This window comes from Rhinoderma darwinii (assembly GCF_050947455.1).
Source record: "Rhinoderma darwinii isolate aRhiDar2 chromosome 5 unlocalized genomic scaffold, aRhiDar2.hap1 SUPER_5_unloc_4, whole genome shotgun sequence".
NCBI lineage: Eukaryota > Metazoa > Chordata > Amphibia > Anura > Rhinodermatidae > Rhinoderma > Rhinoderma darwinii.
The window spans coordinates 77,560-98,907 of NW_027461798.1; the positions used below are offsets into that span (position 1 = coordinate 77,560).

At 43.0% G+C, this 21,348-nt stretch overlaps 1 protein-coding gene across 1 annotated transcript in view; it reads right to left on the reverse strand.

The window, feature by feature from the left end:
* Window positions 1-17,334, reverse strand: part of LOC142692703 (carbonic anhydrase 4-like) — a 74,836-nt gene extending 57,502 nt beyond the window's left edge. Inside the window, exons 1-2 of the mRNA XM_075847602.1 lie at window positions 17,330-17,334; window positions 10,998-11,167 (exon numbers count right to left, since the gene is read on the reverse strand). Coding sequence (XP_075703717.1) covers window positions 10,998-11,167; window positions 17,330-17,334 — 175 coding nt within the window. The remainder of the gene's footprint in view (window positions 1-10,997; window positions 11,168-17,329) is intronic.
* Between the last annotated feature and the right edge of the window lie 4,014 nt (window positions 17,335-21,348).

Genomic DNA, 21,348 nt, shown 5'->3' on the forward strand with positions numbered 1-21,348 from the left:
GAGTAACATGTAATATCTGGATTGTCTTAGTGCAGGAGTAAAATGTAATATCTGAATTGTCTTAGTGCAGGAGTATCATGTAATATCTGGATTGTCTTAGTGCAGGAGTAACATGTAATATCTGGATTGTCTTAGTGCAGGAGTTACATGTAATATCTGGATTGTCTTAGTGCAGGAGTAACATGTAATATCTGGATTGTCTTAGTGCTGGAGTAACATGTAATATCTGGATTGTCTTAGTGCAGGAGTAACATGTAATATCTGGATTGTCTTAGTGCAGGAGAAACATGTAATATCTGGATTGTCTTAGTGCAGGAGTAACATGTAATATCTGGATTGTCTTAGTGCAGGAGTATCATGTAATATCTGGATTGTCTTAGTGCAGGAGTAACATGTAATATCTGGATTGTCTTAGTGTAGGAGTAACATGTAATATCTGGATTGTCTTAGTGTATGAGTAACATGTAATATCTGGATTGTCTTAGTGCTGGAGTAACATGTAATATCTGGATTGTCTTAGTGCAGGAGTAACATGTAATATCTGGATTGTCTTAGTGCAGGAGTAACATGTAATATCTGGATTGTCTTAGTGCAGGAGTAACATGTAATATCTGGATTGTCTTAGTGCAGGAGTATCATGTAATATCTGGATTGTCTTAGTGCAGGAGTAACATGTAATATCTGGATTGTCTTAGTGTAGGAGTAACATGTAATATCTGGATTGTCTTAGTGTATGAGTAACATGTAATATCTGGATTGTCTTAGTGTAGGAGTAACATGTAATATCTGGATTGTCTTAGTGCAGGAGTAACATGTAATATCTGGATTGTCTTAGTGCAGGAGTAACATGTAATATCTGGATTGTCTTAGTGTAGGAGTTACATGTAATATCTGGATTGTCTTAGTGTAGGAGAAACATGTAATATCTGGATTGTCTTAGTGTAGGAGTAACATGTAATATCTCGATTGTCTTAGTGCAGGAGTAACATGTAATATCTGGATTGTCTTAGTGCAGGAGTATCATGTAATATCTGGATTGTCTTAGTGCAGGAGTAACATGTAATATCTGGATTGTCTTAGTGTAGGAGTAACATGTAATATCTGGATTGTCTTAGTGTAGGAGTTACATGTAATATCTGGATTGTCTTAGTGCAGGAGTATCATGTAATATCTGGATTGTCTTAGTGCAGGAGTAACATGTAATATCTGGATTGTCTTAGTGTAAGAGTAACATGTAATATCTGGATTGTCTTAGTGTAAGCGTAACATGTAATATCTGGATTGTCTTAGTGCAGGAGTAACATGTAATATCTGGATTGTCTTAGTGCAGGAGTAACATGTAATATCTGGATTGTCTTAGTGCAGGAGTAACATGTAATATCTGGATTGTCTTAGTGCAGGAGAAACATGTAATATCTGGATTGTCTTAGTGCAGGAGTAACATGTAATATCTGGATTGTCTTAGTGCAGGAGTAACATGTAATATCTGGATTGTCTTAGTGCAGGAGAAACATGTAATATCTGGATTGTCTTAGTGCAGGAGTAACATGTAATATCTGGATTGTCTTAGTGCAGGAGTAACATGTAATATCTGGATTGTCTTAGTGCAGGAGAAACATGTAATATCTGGATTGTCTTAGTGTAGGAGTAACATGTAATATCTGGATTGTCTTAGTGCAGGAGAAACATGTAATATCTGGATTGTCTTAGTGTAAGAGTAACATGTAATATCTGGATTGTCTTAGTGCAGGAGTAACATGTAATATCTGGATTGTCTTAGTGCAGGAGTAACATGTAATATCTGAATTGTCTTAGTGCAGGAGTATCATGTAATATCTGGATTGTCTTAGTGCAGGAGTAACATGTAATATCTGGATTGTCTTAGTGCAGGAGTTACATGTAATATCTGGATTGTCTTAGTGCAGGAGTAACATGTAATATCTGGATTGTCTTAGTGCTGGAGTAACATGTAATATCTGGATTGTCTTAGTGCAGGAGTAACATGTAATATCTGGATTGTCTTAGTGCAGGAGAAACATGTAATATCTGGATTGTCTTAGTGCAGGAGTAACATGTAATATCTGGATTGTCTTAGTGCAGGAGTAACATGTAATATCTGGATTGTCTTAGTGTATGAGAAACATGTAATATGTGGATTGTCTTAGTGTAGGAGTAACATGTAATATGTGGATTGTCTTAGTGCACGAGTAACATGTAATATCTGGATTGTCTTTGTGCAGGAGTAACATGTAATATCTGGATTGTCTTAGTGTAGGAGTAACATGTAATATCTCGATTGTCTTAGTGCAGGAGAAACATGTAATATCTGGATTGTCTTAGTGCAGGAGAAACATGTAATATCTGGATTGTCTTAGTGCAGGAGTAACATGTAATATCTGGATTGTCTTAGTGCAGGAGTAACATGTAATATCTGGATTGTCTTAGTGCAGGAGTAACATGTAATATCTGGATTGTCTTAGTGCAGGAGAAACATGTAATATCTGGATTGTCTTAGTGCAGGAGTAACATGTAATATCTGGATTGTCTTAGTGCAGGAGTAACATGTAATATCTGGATTGTCTTAGTGCAGGAGAGACATGTAATATCTGGATTGTCTTAGTGCAGGAGAAACATGTAATATCTGGATTGTCTTAGTGCAGGAGTAACATGTAATATCTGGATTGCCTTAGTGTAGGAGTAACATGTAATATCTGGATTGCCTTAGTGTATGAGAAACATGTAATATCTGGATTGTCTTAGTGCAGGAGTAACATGTAATATCTGGATTGTCTTAGTGTAAGAGTAACATGTAATATCTGGATTGTCTTAGTGTAGGAGTAACATGTAATATGTGGATTGTCTTAGTGCAGGAGAGACATGTAATATCTGGATTGTCTTAGTGCAGGAGAAACATGTAATATCTGGATTGTCTTAGTGTAGGAGAAACATGTAATATCTGGATTGTCTTAGTGCAGGAGTAACATGTAATATCTGGATTGCCTTAGTGTATGAGAAACATGTAATATCTGGATTGTCTTAGTGCAGGAGTAACATGTAATATCTGGATTGTCTTAGTGTAAGAGTAACATGTAATATCTGGATTGTCTTAGTGTAGGAGTAACATGTAATATCTGGATTGTCTTAGTGCAGGAGTAACATGTAATATCTGGATTGTCTTAGTGTAGGAGTAACATGTAATATCTGGATTGTCTTAGTGCAGGAGTAACATGTAATATCTTGATTGTCTTAGTGCAGGAGAAACATGTAATATCTGGATTGTCTTAGTGTAGGAGTAACATGTAATATCTGGATTGTCTTAGTGTAGGAGTAACATGTAATATGTGGATTGTCTTAGTGCAGTAGTAACATGTAATATCTCGATTGTCTTAGTGTAGGAGTAACATGTAATATCTGGATTGTCTTAGTGCAGGAGTAACATGTAATATCTGGATCGTCTTAGTGTAAGAGTAACATGTAATATCTGGATTGTCTTAGTGTAGGAGAAACATGTAATATCTGGATTGTCTTAGTGTAGGAGTAACATGTAATATCTCGATTGTCTTAGTGTAGGAGTAACATGTAATATCTGGATTGTCTTAGTGTAGGAGTAACATGTAATATCTGGATTGTCTTAGTGTAGGAGTAACATGTAATATCTGGATCGTCTTAGTGTAAGAGTAACATGTAATATCTGGATTGTCTTAGTGCAGGAGTAATATGTAATATGTGGATTGTCTTAGTGCAGTAGTAACATGTAATATCTCGATTGTCTTAGTGTAGGAGTAACATGTAATATCTGGATTGTCTTAGTGCAGGAGTAACATGTAATATCTGGATTGTCTTAGTGCAGGAGTAACATGTAATATCTGGATCGTCTTAGTGTAAGAGTAACATGTAATATCTGGATTGTCTTAGTGTAGGAGAAACATGTAATATCTGGATCGTCTTAGTGTAAGAGTAACATGTAATATGTGGTTTGTCTTAGTGCAGGAGTAACATGTAATATCTCGATTGTCTTAGTGTAGGAGTAACATGTAATATCTCGATTGTCTTAGTGCAGGAGTAACATGTAATATCTGGATTGTCTTAGTGCAGGAGTAACATGTAATATCTGGATTGTCTTAGTGCAGGAGAAACATGTAATATCTGGATTGTCTTAGTGCAGGAGTAACATGTAATATCTGGATTGTCTTAGTGCAGGAGTAACATGTAATATCTGGATTGTCTTAGTGTAAGCGTAACATGTAATATCTGGATGGTCTTAGTGCAGGAGTAACATGTAATATCTGGATTGTCTTAGTGCAGGAGTAACATGTAATATCTGGATTGTCTTAGTGCAGGAGAAACATGTAATATCTCGATTGTCTTAGTGTAGGAGTAACATGTAATATCTGGATTGTCTTAGTGTAGGAGTAACATGTAATATCTGGATTGTCTTAGTGTAGGAGTAACATGTAATATCTGGATCGTCTTAGTGTAAGAGTAACATGTAATATCTGGATTGTCTTAGTGCAGGAGTAATATGTAATATGTGGATTGTCTTAGTGCAGTAGTAACATGTAATATCTCGATTGTCTTAGTGTAGGAGTAACATGTAATATCTGGATTGTCTTAGTGCAGGAGTAACATGTAATATCTGGATTGTCTTAGTGCAGGAGTAACATGTAATATCTGGATCGTCTTAGTGTAAGAGTAACATGTAATATCTGGATTGTCTTAGTGTAGGAGAAACATGTAATATCTGGATCGTCTTAGTGTAAGAGTAACATGTAATATGTGGTTTGTCTTAGTGCAGGAGTAACATGTAATATCTCGATTGTCTTAGTGTAGGAGTAACATGTAATATCTCGATTGTCTTAGTGCAGGAGTAACATGTAATATCTGGATTGTCTTAGTGCAGGAGTAACATGTAATATCTGGATTGTCTTAGTGCAGGAGAAACATGTAATATCTGGATTGTCTTAGTGCAGGAGTAACATGTAATATCTGGATTGTCTTAGTGCAGGAGTAACATGTAATATCTGGATTGTCTTAGTGTAAGCGTAACATGTAATATCTGGATGGTCTTAGTGCAGGAGTAACATGTAATATCTGGATTGTCTTAGTGCAGGAGTAACATGTAATATCTGGATTGTCTTAGTGCAGGAGAGACATGTAATATCTGGATTGTCTTAGTGCAGGAGAAACATGTAATATCTGGATTGTCTTAGTGCAGGAGTAACATATAATATCTGGATTGCCTTAGTGTAGGAGAAACATGTAATATGTGGATTGTCTTAGTGCAGGAGAGACATGTAATATCTGGATTGTCTTAGTGCTTGAGTAACATGTAATATCTGGATTGTCTTAGTGTAGGAGTAACATGTAATATCTGGATTGTCTTAGTGCAGGAGTAACATGTAATATCTGGATTGTCTTAGTGCAGGAGAAACATGTAATATCTGGATTGTCTTAGTGTAGGAGAAACATGTAATATCTGGATTGTCTTAGTGCAGGAGTAACATGTAATATCTGGATTGCCTTAGTGTATGAGAAACATGTAATATCTGGATTGTCTTAGTGCAGGAGTAACATGTAATATCTGGATTGTCTTAGTGTAAGAGTAACATGTAATATCTGGATTGTCTTAGTGTAGGAGTAACATGTAATATCTGGATTGTCTTAGTGCAGGAGTAACATGTAATATCTTGATTGTCTTAGTGCAGGAGAAACATGTAATATCTGGATTGTCTTAGTGTAGGAGTAACATGTAATATGTGGATTGTCTTAGTGCAGTAGTAACATGTAATATCTCGATTGTCTTAGTGTAGGAGTAACATGTAATATCTGGATTGTCTTAGTGCAGGAGTAACATGTAATATCTGGACCGTCTTAATGTAAGAGTAACATGTAATATCTGGATTGTCTTAGTGTAGGAGAAACATGTAATATCTGGATTGTCTTAGTGTAGGAGTAACATGTAATATCTGGATTGTCTTAGTGTAGGAGTAACATGTAATATCTGGATTGTCTTAGTGTAGGAGTAACATGTAATATCTGGATTGTCTTAGTGCAGGAGTAACATGTAATATCTGGATCGTCTTAGTGTAAGAGTAACATGTAATATCTGGATTGTCTTAGTGCAGGAGTAACATGTAATATGTGGATTGTCTTAGTGCAGTAGTAACATGTAATATCTCGATTGTCTTAGTGTAGGAGTAACATGTAATATCTGGATTGTCTTAGTGCAGGAGTAACATGTAATATCTGGATTGTCTTAGTGCAGGAGTAACATGTAATATCTGGATCGTCTTAGTGTAAGAGTAACATGTAATATCTGGATTGTCTTAGTGTAGGAGAAACATGTAATATCTGGATCGTCTTAGTGTAAGAGTAACATGTAATATCTGGATCGTCTTAGTGTAAGAGTAACATGTAATATCTGGATTGTCTTAGTGTAGGAGAAACATGTAATATCTGGATTGTCTTAGTGTAGGAGTAACATGTAATATCTCGATTGTCTTAGTGTAGGAGTAACATGTAATATCTGGATTGTCTTAGTGTAGGAGTAACATGTAATATGTGGATTGTCTTAGTGCAGGAGTAACATGTAATATCTGGATTGTCTTAGTGCAGGAGTAACATGTAATATGTGGATTGTCTTAGTGCAGTAGTAACATGTAATATCTCGATTGTCTTAGTGTAGGAGAAACATGTAATATCTGGATTGTCTTAGTGCAGAAGTAACATGTAATATCTGGATTGTCTTAGTGTAGGAGTAACATGTAATATCTGGATTGTCTTAGTGCAGGAGTAACATGTAATATCTGGATTGTCTTAGTGTAGGAGTAACATGTAATATCTGGATTGTCTTAGTGCAGGAGTAACATGTAATATCTGGATCGTCTTAGTGTAAGAGTAACATGTAATATCTGGATCGTCTTAGTGTAAGAGTAACATGTAATATCTGGATTGTCTTAGTGTAGGAGTAACATGTAATATCTGGATTGTCTTAGTGCAGGAGTAACATGTAATATCTGGATCGTCTTAGTGTAGGAGAAACATGTAATATCTGGATCGTCTTAGTGCAGGAGTAACATGTAATATCTGGATTGTCTTAGTGTAGGAGAAACATGTAATATCTGGATCGTCTTAGTGCAGGAGTAACATGTAATATCTGGATTGAATTAGTGCAGGAGTAACATGTAATATCTGGATTGTCTTAGTGTAGGAGAAACATGTAATATCTGGATTGTCTTAGTGCAGGAGTAACATGTAATATCTGGATTGTCTTAGTGTAGGAGTAACATGTAATATCTGGATTGTGTTAGTGCAGGAGAAACATGTAATATCTGGATTGTCTTAGTGTAAGAGTAACATGTAATATCTGGATTGTCTTAGTGCAGGAGAAACATGTAATATCTGGATCGTCTTAGTGCAGGAGTAACATGTAATATCTGGATTGTCTTAGTGTAGGAGAAACATGTAATATCTGGATTGTCTTAGTGTAAGAGTAACATGTAATATCTGGATTGTCTTAGTGTAGGAGTAACATGTAATATCTGGATCGTCTTAGTGTAAGAGTAACATGTAATATCTGGATTGTCTTAGTGTAGGAGTAACATGTAATATCTGGATCGTCTTAGTGTAAGAGTAACATGTAATATCTGGATTGTCTTAGTGTAGGAGTAACATGTAATATCTGGATCGTCTTAGTGTAGGAGTAACATGTAATATCTGGATTGTCTTAGTGCAGGAGTAACATGTAATATCTGGATTGTCTTAGTGCAGGAGAGACATGTAATATCTGGATTGTCTTAGTGCAGGAGTAACATGTAATATCTGGATTGTCTTAGTGCAGGAGTAACATGTAATATCTGGATTGTCTTAGTGTAGGAGTAACATGTAATATCTGGATCGTCTTAGTGTAAGAGTAACATGTAATATCTGGATTGTCTTAGTGTAGGAGTAACATGTAATATCTGGATCGTCTTAGTGTAGGAGTAACATGTAATATCTGGATTGTCTTAGTGTAGGAGAGACATGTAATATCTGGATTGTCTTAGTGCAGGAGTAACATGTAATATCTGGATTGTCTTAGTGCAGGAGTAACATGTAATATCTGGATTGTCTTAGTGCAGGAGTAACATGTAATATCTTGATTGTCTTAGTGTAGGAGTAACATGTAATATCTGGATTGTCTTAGTGCAGGAGTAACATGTAATATCTGGATTGTCTTAGTGCAGGAGTAACATGTAATATCTTGATTGTCTTAGTGTAGGAGTAACATGTAATATCTGGATTGTCTTAGTGCAGGAGTAACATGTAATATGTGGATTGTCTTAGTGCAGGAGTAACATGTAATATCTGGATTGTCTTAGTGTAGGAGTAACATGTAATATGTGGATTGTCTTAGTGCAGTAGTAACATGTAATATCTCGATTGTCTTAGTGTAGGAGAAACATGTAATATCTGGATTGTCTTAGTGCAGGAGTAACATGTAATATCTGGATTGTCTTAGTGTAGGAGTAACATGTAATATGTGGATTGTCTTAGTGCAGTAGTAACATGTAATATCTCGATTGTCTTAGTGTAGGAGAAACATGTAATATCTGGATTGTCTTAGTGCAGGAGTAACATGTAATATCTGGATTGTCTTAGTGTAGGAGTAACATGTAATATCTGGATTGTCTTAGTGCAGGAGTAACATGTAATATCTGGATTGTCTTAGTGTAGGAGTAACATGTAATATCTGGATTGTCTTAGTGCAGGAGTAACATGTAATATCTGGATCGTCTTAGTGTAAGAGTAACATGTAATATCTGGATCGTCTTAGTGTAAGAGTAACATGTAATATCTGGATTGTCTTAGTGTAGGAGTAACATGTAATATCTGGATTGTCTTAGTGCAGGAGTAACATGTAATATCTGGATCGTCTTAGTGTAAGAGTAACATGTAATATCTGGATTGTCTTAGTGTAGGAGTAACATGTAATATCTGGATTGTCTTAGTGCAGGAGTAACATGTAATATCTGGATTGTCTTAGTGTAGGAGAAACATGTAATATCTGGATTGTCTTAGTGCAGGAGTAACATGTAATATCTGGATTGTCTTAGTGTAGGAGTAACATGTAATATCTGGATTGTGTTAGTGCAGGAGAAACATGTAATATCTGGATTGTCTTAGTGCAGGAGTAACATGTAATATCTGGATTGTCTTAGTGTAGGAGAAACATGTAATATCTGGATTGTCTTAGTGCAGGAGAAACATGTAATATCTGGATCGTCTTAGTGCAGGAGTAACATGTAATATCTGGATTGTCTTAGTGTAGGAGAAACATGTAATATCTGGATTGTCTTAGTGTAGGAGTAACATGTAATATCTGGATCGTCTTAGTGTAAGAGTAACATGTAATATCTGGATTGTCTTAGTGTAGGAGAAACATGTAATATCTGGATTGTGTTAGTGCAGGAGAAACATGTAATATCTGGATTGTCTTAGTGTAAGAGTAACATGTAATATCTGGATTGTCTTAGTGCAGGAGAAACATGTAATATCTGGATCGTCTTAGTGCAGGAGTAACATGTAATATCTGGATTGTCTTAGTGTAGGAGAAACATGTAATATCTGGATTGTCTTAGTGTAGGAGTAACATGTAATATCTGGATCGTCTTAGTGTAAGAGTAACATGTAATATCTGGATCGTCTTAGTGTAAGAGTAACATGTAATATCTGTATTGTCTTAGTGCAGGAGTAACATGTAATATCTGTATTGTCTTAGTGCAGGAGTAACATGTAATATCTTGATTGTCTTAGTGTAAGAGTAACATGTAATATCTGGATCGTCTTAGTGTAAGAGTAACATGTAATATCTGGATTGTCTTAGTGTAGGAGTAACATATAATATCTGGATCGTCTTAGTGTAAGAGTAACATGTAATATCTGTATTGTCTTAGTGCAGGAGTAACATGTAATATCTGGATTGTCTTAGTGCAGGAGTAACATGTAATATCTTGATTGTCTTAGTGTAGGAGTAACATGTAATATCTGGATTGTCTTAGTGCAGGAGTAACATGTAATATCTGGATTGTCTTAGTGTAGGAGTAACATGTAATATCTGGATTGTCTTAGTGTAGGAGTAACATGTAATATCTGGATTGTTTTAGTGTAGGAGTTACATGTAATATCTGGATTGTCTTAGTGCAGGAGTAACATGTAATATCTGGATTGTCTTAGTGTAGGAGTAACATGTAATATCTGGATCGTCTTAGTGCAGGAGTAACATGTAATATCTGGATTGTCTTAGTGTAGGAGTTACATGTAATATCTGGATTGTCTTAGTGCAGGAGTAACATGTAATATCTGGATTGTCTTAGTGTAGGAGTAACATGTAATATCTGGATCCTTACTGCAACATTTCTTGATCCAAAAATAAAGATGTTATTTTAAAGTAAAAATGCTGGATTTTTAAATTCTTTTGAATTTTTTCGATTTACAGCAAACCAGCAGGTTTCCTTGTATCTGGTGATCTGCACTGGACAGGATAAATTTCACGTTGAGCCATTTTCTAGTTGGAGAAATAGAAGGAGTAAAACGTCCAATGTTATTTTCTTGTCGATGAAGTAACGATACCGCGACATCAGGGGGTGGGTTTAGAAGTGTTTCTGACGGCTCCTCCGTCCTTACTCATGGCTTCCATTTTCTCCTTGTATTTGTACTGATAGGTTAATTGTCTTTCTATGAAAATGGCCCCAGTGTCTGACTGACAATTAGATTGTGTGTCCCATTAAAGACAGGGATGGATATGAATGGTCGCACGTGCAGTGTAGCGCTGCGGAATATGTTGGAGTTATATATGCAATAGGAAATAAACAGTAAATAAATAATGAGTGTGACAAATTGTATGTGGACTCCTCACCACATTATATATCACAAGGTCACGCAACGTCCTCTCAGTTATATGGAGCGGACTGGTGACTGACGAAACTCTAACCCTATTTCTGCACCAGGTCACTTACCTGTAATCTCAGGAGTGATTGGTAAGATGCTCCACTGCCTCCTCAGCTCATGTCTTAGTAGCAGGTGGAGGGCACATATATAGGTGCCGGGATATACGTGAACGCTGCAGGACCCTCCCAACATGTCAGCAGCCGGTGCCTGGGGCGAGGACAGCATTCTGGATGTCAGCCTGAGGGACAGAAAATCAAAGCAAATAAAAGACAAGTGGAATATCAGGTTGTTAGCTGTGTACAATAAACACACAACGACCCAGGGGCGGACACAGACAGATGGGGGCTCCAGTGCAAGATTAGTATATGGGCCCCTGTGTAGGATAAGTATATGGGTCCCTGTGCAAGATTAGTATATGGGCCCCTGTGCAAGATTATTATATGGGCCCCTTTGCAAGAATATTATATGGGCCCCTGTGCAAGATAAGTATATGGGCCCCTGTGCAAGATTATTATATGGGCCCCTGTGCAAGATAAGTATATGCATACCTCCCATCTTTTGAATTCGGAAAAGAGAGACATTTTTAAGCCACGCCCTAACCACGCCCAATATTCCGCATCAACACATCAAATCACAGCCAGATCCTTCTGCAAATAACGCGCGCACATTCTCAGTGTGGATCTCTGGACTGTCTGGATATCACAGATATTATGGATCCGTTATATCGTCACTGCGGATCTCTAGACTATCTGTGATATCCAGACAGACCAGAGATCCGCAGTGACAATATATAGCTCCACGCACAGCCCCCCTGTAGATAGCGCCACACACAGCCACCCTGTAGATAGCGCCACACACAGCCGGCCTGTAGATAGTGCCAGACACAGCCCCCCTGTAGATGGCTCCACACACAACACCCCTGTACATAGCGCCAGATACAGCCTCCTGTAGATAGCGCCACACGCAGCCCCCCTGTAAATAGTGCCACACACAGCTCCCTGTAGATAGCTCCACACACAGCCCCCTGTAGATAGCAGCACACACAGGCCCCCTGTAGATAGCGCCACAGACAGCCCCCCTGTAGATAGCGGCACACACAGGCCCCCTGTAGATAGCTCCACACACAGCCCCTTGTAGATAGTGGCACACACAGGCCCCCTGTAGATAGCGCCACACACAGCCCCCTATAGATAGTGCCACACACAGCCCCCTGTAGATAGCTCCACACACAGCCCCCCCAGTAGATAGCGCCACACACAGTCCCCCTGTAGATAGCTCCACACACAGCCCCCTGTAGATAGCGCCACACACAGTCCCCTGTAGATAGCGCCACACACAGCCCCCTGTAGGTAGCGCCACACAGCACCCCCTGTATATAGCGTCAGATACAGCCCCCCTGTAGATAGCACCACACACAGCCCCCCTGTACATAGCGTCAGATACAGCCCCCTGTAGATAGTGCCACACACAGCCCCCTGTAGATAGTGCCACACACAGCCCCCTGTAGATAGTGCCACACACAGCCCCCTGTAGATAGTGCCACACACAGCCCCCTGTACATAGCTCCACACACAGCCCACCTGTACATAGTGCCACACACAGCCCCCCTGTACATAGCTCCACACACAGCCCCCCTGTACATAGCTCCACACACAGGCCCCCTGTAGATAGCTCCACACACAGCCCCCCTGTACATAGTTCCACACACAGCCCCCCTGTACATAGTTCCACACACAGCCCCCCTGTAGATAGCTCCACACACAGCCCCCCTGTAGATAGCTCCAACAGAGCCGCCTGTAGATAGCGCCACACACAACACCCCTGTAAATAGCGCAACACACAGCACCCCTGTAAATAGCGCAACACACAGCACCCCTGTAAATAGCGCCACACACAGTCCCCCTGTAGGTGCCACATTGTCGCAAGAGCGGTAGAGGTAGGCTTTATTCACACGACAGGGTCCGAGTGTCGGCCGTTTTGGAACGTTTTTCCCGGCCGTTTTGCATCTGTTCCGATTCAGTTCCGGGCCGTGTTGCCGTTTTTAACGGTCGATTTTGACCCATTTTGCATCCGTTTTTTTCCCTGTCCGTTTTAAAATCTGATGAATTTCATTTAAATTTGTTGCCACACACAGCCCTCTGTAGTTAATGCCACAGCCCCCCTCGTAGGTAATGCCACCCAGCCTCCTGCAAGTAATGCCACCCAGCCCCCTGCAAGTAATGCCACCCAGCCCCCTGCAGGTAATGCCACCCAGCCCCCTGCAGGTAATGCCACCCAGCCCCCTGCAGTTTGCACCCATCCCCCCCCCTTCCAGGAGAAGTCACTGACTTCAATGTCCATATATGGACAGTGTAGTCACTGACTTCTCCTGGAGAGGAATTCCCGGCCATAGGGTCGGGGATTCCGCTTCAGAAGTGAGTGACGTCGCTGTGTCTATATATGGACAGTGTAGTCACTCACTTCTCCTGGAGAGGAATCACCAATCCCCGGCTGGGGATTGGGGATTTCGACTCCTACAGGGAGCAAAAAAAGACTCTCCTCCTCCTCCTCCTCACATACACTCTGAACTATGAGGAGGAGGAGAGAGAGCGCGAGCGACGGAAGACACGGCCATCACTCGGGACACATCCGGTGATGGCCGTGTATAGACTTCTATGGGAGCTCGGCGGCCGGGTAAACGGCCGAAAATAGGGCATGTCCCATTTTTTGATGGCCAGGTTTCCCGGGCCATCAAAAAATCGGTCGTGTGAATAGCCCCATCACTCACCATCAGAAGAAGACAGGAGTCTTGCAGTGGCGTTCCCACTGGTGTCGATGCCGGCCCGGAAGTGGACCAGTCCAGTGACAGGTCAGGTGACAGGTCAGGTGACTGGACTGGTCCACTCACGGGCCGGCATCGATCCCAGTGAGAACACCGCCGCAAGACTCCTGCCTTCTTCTGATCACTGCTGCAGTCAGCAGCGATCAGCCATTCTGATGTAGCGCCCAGTGGGACATTTACAGACCGCCCGGTACGGCGGGACAGCGGTGAGAAGCTGGGACTGTCCCGCCGGATCCGGGACGTTTGGGAGGTATGAGTATATGGGCCCCTGTGCAAGATTAGTATATGGGCCCCTGTGCAAGATTAGTATATGGGACCCTGTGCAAGATTAGTATATGGGCCCCTGTGCAAAATAAGTATATGGGCCCCTGTGCAAGATTAGTATATGGGCCCCTGTGCAAGATTAGTATATAGGCCCCTGCGCAAGATTAGTATATGGGCCCATGTGCAAGATTAGTATATGGGCCCCTGTGAAAGATTAGTATATGGGACCCTGTGCAAGATTAGTATATGGGCCCCTGTGCAAGATTAGTATATGGGACCCTGTGCAAAATAAGTATATGGGCCCCTGTGCAAGATAAGTATATGGGCCCCTGTGCAAGATTAGTATATGGGCCCCTGTGCAAGATAAGTATATGGGCCCCTGTGCAAAATAAGTATATGGGCCCCTGTGCAAGATTAGTATATGGGCAACTAGCGCTCCAAAATGTAATTATAGGTCACAAACTTATGTCTCTATAACATCAGTGATTGGCCGTAAAAAGGCATTTACATGCAGACAGAGGATGGCTTAAGGGAACAGAGGGCCCCTAACCTACTGGGCCCCTGTGCAGCTGCACCTATGGTATGACCGCCCCTGGTCGCACTACAACACGGACACGACACTGCACACAGACACGACACCGCATAACAACACTGCACACAGACAGGACACCGCATAACACTGCACAGACACAACACCGCATAACAACACTGCACACAGACACGACACCGCGCAACAACACTGCACACAGACAGGACACTGCATACATACACGACACCGCGCAACAACACTGCACACAGACACAACACTGCATAACAACACTGCACAGACACGACACCACATAACACTGCACACAGACACAACACTGCACAGACACAACACTGCATAACAACACTGCACAGACACAACACTGCATAACAACACTGCACAGACACAACACTGCCTAACAACACTGCACACAGACACGACACCACATAACAACACTGCAAAGACAAAACACCGCGTAACAACACTGCACACAGACACGACACCGCATAACAACCGTGCACACAGACACAACACCGCGTAACAACACTGCACACTGACACAACACCGCGTAACACTGCACATAGACACAACACCGCGTAACAACACTGAACACAGACACAACACCGCATAACAACACTGCACACAGACACGACACCGCGCAACATCACTGCACACAGTCACAAAACCGCATAACAACACTACACACAGACACAACACCGCGTAACAACACTGCACACAGACACGACACCGAATAACAACACTGCACACAGACACGACACCGTATAACAACACTGCACACAGACACGACACCGCATAACAACACTGCACACAGACACGACACGCTTATCAACTTCACCATATCAGTACCTGACCTATAGACACATATCACTTATCAGCTGTAATGTCGGGGTAGGGAGACAGACAGGTGAGCCCTAATCTACCCGCCACTAAGTCCCTGCCTACTTGCACGGCCCATCCTAGGAGACGGCGTACAACTGGGCGACGGTCCCTACGCTCAATATGTGCACGACAGACAAACAGACAAGGGTACACAGAAGCTAAGGGAAATGGGGCAGTTGCCCACGCAAACACAGTGAGCAACAGGCGTAATGAACGAGCCGAGTCAAACCAGTAGTCTACGCGGTACCAAACGCAGAGCAGGAGCGTAGTCAGTAAAGCCAGGGTCAATATGAAGCAAGGTCAATAATAATAGCAGGAGCAGCAGAGCCAGGAAACAGGACAGAATCACAGGCAAAGACAAGCAGGAAATGAAGGTATAAATAGACAGAGGGCGGGAGCTAGAACCGTCTGGCCAGGCTGTGATAGGCTCTCCCACTCCTCAGACCTAGGAGCAGGTGCAGACTGATTACCCACGGGTGTCGACACAGAAGCTGTGTCTGGCAGATCCTTTACATCAGCTTCATCATATCATTATCTGACCTATAGACAAATATCACTTATCAGCTCCATCATATCAGTATCTGACCTATAGACAAATATCACTTATCAGCTTCATCATATCAGTATCTGACCTATAGACAAATATCACTTATCAGCTCCATCATATCAGTATCTGACCTATAGACATATATCACTTATCAGCTCCATCATATCAGTATCTGACCTATAGACACATATCACTTATCAGCTCCATCATATCAGTATCTGACCTATAGACATATATCACTTATCAGCTCCATCATATCAGTATCTGACCTATAGACACATATCACTTATCAGCTCCATCATATCAGTATCTGACCTATAGACATATATCACTTATCAGCTCCATCATATCAGTATCTGACCTATAGACACAGATCACTTATCAGCTTCATCATATCAGTATCTGACCTATAGACATATATCACTTATCATCTTCATCATATCAGTATCTGACCTATAGACACATATCACTTATCAGCTTCATCATATCAGTATCTGACCTATAGACACATATCACTTATCATCATCATATCAGTATCTGACCTATAGACATATATCACTTATCAGCTTCATCATATCAGTATCTGACCTATAGACTTATATCAACAATAGTAGATAAGAATCCTTAACAATGTTGTTGTCTCGTTGAACCAAGTCTCCCAGTTACGAGCAATCATCTGATCAGTTTTACGTTTTCAGTAAATTTGTGTACAATAAATAGAAAATGGTTCAAACTTGAAAGAGACAGAAATGAAAAAAGGAATTTAGAAAAACAGTGCGGCAATACAAAAGGTCACACACTGCAGAGGAGAAGTCCTACCCGTCAGAAGTAATGCCAAGTATTGACACCCGAGTGATTGGTAAACGGTGGAATAAGAGGGAACATCTCGCCCATAATCTCGGGCAATATCGATACTACAGAATGATAAGAAGAGGCCACAAAGGTCTCAACCAATATATCTTGTACATCACCTTGTTGGTAGATACTGTGTGTGTGTGTGTGTGTGTGTGTGTGTGTGTGTGTGTGTGTGTGTGTGTGTGTGTGTGTGTGTGTGTGTGTATATATGTATATGTATGTGTGTTTTGTCGTGGTAACAGCATTCCACCTATTTGTACTGAAATGTAATGTTCTTAATTAGCAGGAGACTGGATAGGGTGTATATACGCGGTCAGATATTGTTTAGTGTGCTAAAACACCGAAATAGCGGACAAAACTGCACACGTGTTACAACGAATGGCCAATGCTTTTGGATGCGGTTAGTGGCCACACAGTTTTTACAAGTGAAACACTTTTTTTTTTTTTAACATGTTTCACCAGTAAAAAACATTCTGCAATCAATTACCTCATCGCAAAACCACTGCAATTCCTGCCAAAACGCGCGCTGTCATGTGCTGTAATGCGCTGTCATGTGCTGTCATGTGCTGTAATGTGCTGTCATGCGCTGTAATATGCTGTCATGTGCTCTCATGCGCTGTAATATGCTGTCATGTGCTCTCATGCGCTGTAATGTACTGTCATGTGCTGTCATGTGCTGTCATGCGCTGTCATGTGCTGTAATGTGCTGTCATGTGCTGTCATGTACTGTAATGCACTGTAATGCGCTGTAATATGCTGTCATGTGCGGTCATGTGCTGTCATGTGCTGTCATGCGCTGTCATGTGCTGTAATGCGCTGTCATGTGCTGTCATGTGCTGTAATGCGCTGTCATGTGCTGTAATATGATGTCATGTGCTGTAATATGCTGTCATGCGCTGTCATGTGCTGTAATATGCTATCATGTACTGTAATATGCTGTCATATACTGTAATGTTCTGTAATGTGCTGTAATGCGCTGTAAAGTAAGCCCAACGTAATGTAGGCGCAGCCCTAATGGAGAGAGCGCATGACAAGGTGGTTTGGGTTTTAGGCTATTAAGTGTGAGGCTATGTGTATAGAGATTTAAAAGGTTAAGCATAAGGGGGCTGGTATAAGAATGTATCTATATGTGGTGGGAGAAATATATTGTATATAAGTCCTGGTGGGATAGAGGCAGCCATCTTTCCCGCTGGACAGCAGGATAAAGATTTGCTGTGTATTACAATACAGTGTTTAAAAAAAAATATATATATATATATATATATTTCACTTACCTTGTCATGGAGGCTTCCGTGGAGTCCATGATGGCCAGGATCAGAGACGCGGTGCTGCAGCACGGTCCTGGATGGCTGGAGCAACTGTTCTCTGGGGCTCTTCCTCCTAATCCAGCGGCAGGAGTGTCGAGTGTGGAGGGACGCAGGAGCCGGCGTTCCAGGCCTCCGGAGAGGCCTTCACCCGAGGTAACACCTCAGTCCCATCAGCGCTGTGGGAGCCCCACCAGGGACCCTCCTCCTCTGAGTCCTAAGCGAGCGCCATGCTCAGGGCCGCGGAGGTCTGGGAGGAATCCCAACAGGCGGACGGGATTGGAGGTGGCAGGAGGGGGGGCGTGGCCATCTTCCCTCCTCCTGTCGTCAACGACAAGGCCGGAAGTAACGGCGGGACCGGAAGTGATGGAGGAGCTCATGAGACAGAGGAGAGGACGCATGCCCAGTCCGCAGGAAGCTGCGGGCGGGCTCGAATAGCAGGATGCGTTCGCCTCCTGCTGGAGCAGGGAGGCATGCGGCGGGGAACGGAAGTACCCGGTCCGGGTCTGCTGGTGACGTTGCGCCCCTTCCGGAAAGAGGGGGCAACGGCCATCTTGCCTGTCAGAGAAAGAGGAACAGGACTCGGAGGACAGCCCTGCAGAGGGACATGGGAGCCTGGGCTGTCTTTCCATTTATGCCACACCAGAAGCGGGTGGCCGTGCGTTGGATGGGCCGATGTCGGCTGGGCCTAGGACTGCATCGGCCAGGATGTCAGACAACTACGGGGAGAGAGTGGTGCCGGACCATCACCCCCCTGGAACGCCGCGAGATCTTCTGGATCGATGGATACGGTGGCTTGGAGGACACCTCAGGGACGGTCTACCACTGATGTGGTGCCGGGGATGGGTGGGGGGGAGGTTTTCTGTGGCTCATATGCAAATGTTTTTTAAGGGTATGCAGGAATATTTAGCTAAATGTATGGGGGATGTAGGGAAGTCTCCAGCGAGGGTGTGGGGCGCTGCTAGTGAGGTGTGTGGAAGTGCGGCTGTGGCAGGGGTTGCGGTTGCTAGCGAGGTGGCGCAGGTTGCGGGCGCTGTGGTGGAGGTGGATAAGTTGGTTGATGCGGGGGCTGGTACATCCAAAAAAGTGGTGGAGGACGTGCGTTTGGCTGACGCTGCGAGGGGCGAGGTGTTGGTGTGTTTTGAGGGCACGCTTTGGGCGCATTTGAAGGCTGAGATTAGGGAGAAGATATGGAAGGATGAATATGTGGAAATTTTTGCTTTATTGCCATTAGAAAAGTTTAACCTGGACCGGTGGAAACCGGATGAGAGTAAGAAGGAGGAAGAGGAGGAGCGGCGTCGTTATCGCTTGATTCCTCGGACGTTTGTGAATTGGCTGCACGCCTTCGCTATTTTGGCTAGCGTGGTGGGTGAAAAAGCGCTGTTTTGCTACATGGATTCCGTGGGGGAGGCGTACCGCGTATACGGCGGTAATGCATGGTTGCGGTATGACGAGCAGTTTCGTCAGCGGAAGTCGGTGCGCCCGTCATTGAGATGGGAAAACAAGGAAATTAGTCTAATGTCGGCTCCAAAACAGGGGCATCAGCCCTTTCGGGAGGCGGCCGGTGGGCAGGGGTCAGCAACGGGTGGGTCTGCCTCCGCGGGGAAAGGTTGTTGCTGGCAGTTTAATGAGGGGCATTGTAAGTTTGGACCCAATTGTAGGTACAAGCACGAGTGCTCCGGTTGCGAAGGCGCCCATGGTTTGTCCAGATGCTTTAAGAAGCATAAGGGCCGGCAGGGAGATGCTGAGCAGAAGAGGGGCGACGCCGGTGAGGGTGGAAAGGATGTTTCCGTTTTTAAGGGAGTATCCAAATAGAAAAGTGGGTTTTCGGATTCCGTGTACGTCGGCTGGACGTGATGGGGTGTTTCGAAATTTGTCGTCTGCTTTGGCGCGGCCTGATCTGGTTACTGATAAGTTGATGAAGGAGGTGCCGTTGGGTCGCATGCCTGCCCCCCCCCCCTGTTCCTGGTTTGCAGGTTTCCCCGTTGGGTTTGGTTCCTAAAAAGGAGGTCAATAAGTTCCGCCTTATTCATCACTTGTCTTATCCGGAAGGCGAGTCGGTGAATGACGGCATTGATCCTGCCCTGTGCGCGGTTAGTTACACTTCCTTTGATGCGGCGGTTGTTTGGCTTCGGGAAGGGCTCACTGTTAGTGAAAACTGACATTGAGGCCGCGTTTCGTTTATTGCCGGTGCACCCGGATAGTTTTTGTTTGCTGGGATGTTATTGGCAGGAGGAATATTTTGTGGATTGTTGCCTCCCGATGGGCAGCTCCATTTCATGCGCTTATTTTGAGATGTTTAGTACATTTCTGGAGTGGGTGGTCCGTCGGGAGGCGCAGGTGCAATCTGCTCTGCATTATTTGGATGATTTTTCGCTTATTGGTCCACCGGCTACCTACGTGTGTGCAGGGTTGCTGCATACTTAGGAGAGGGTGGCGATGGACTTTGGGGTACCGCTGGCGCCCGAGAAAACTGAGGGATCTACGACAGTCATCAAGTTTCTGGGGATAATTATTGACTTGGACAAAATGGAATGTCGCTTGCCTGAAGATAAATTGCTGGGGATGAGAGAGTTGGTGGCGAGTGCGCTGCGCAGGAAGAAGATCCAGTTGCGGGACTTGCAATCGTTGTTGGGAGGTTTGAATTTCGCATGTAGGATTATGCCCATGGGGCGGGTGTTTTGCAGGCGATTGGCAAGTGCTACCACAGGGGTTCATTCTTCCCATCATTTCATTAGGTTGTCTGGTGAGATAAAAGCTGATTTGTTGGTGTGGGTGGAGTTTTTGCAGAGCTACAATGGGCGGTCGGTGCTCATGTATCAGCCGGTGTTCAGTGTGGACTTGGAGCTGTTTACAGATGCATCAGGTGCTTGTGGCTTTGGGGCGTATTTCCAGGGACAGTCGTGTGCGGGGGTTTGGCCAAGTGGCATGAATGTGGTTTCGTCCGTAATTTGGCTTTGTTTGAACTATTCCCGATTGTGGTGGTTGCGGAGCTTTGGGGGGATTGTCTGCGGGACCGGAGAGTGCGTTTTGTGTGTGACAACTTAGGAGTGGTTCAGGCCGTAAATGTGCAGACGGCCAATTCTCCGCCGTGTGATTATTGAGACATTTGGTTTCGAGGGGGCTGGTGTTGAATTCGCATTTTGTGGCACTTCATGTTCCAGGGGGGCTAAATTCAGTGGCTGATTCCCTTTCTCGTCAA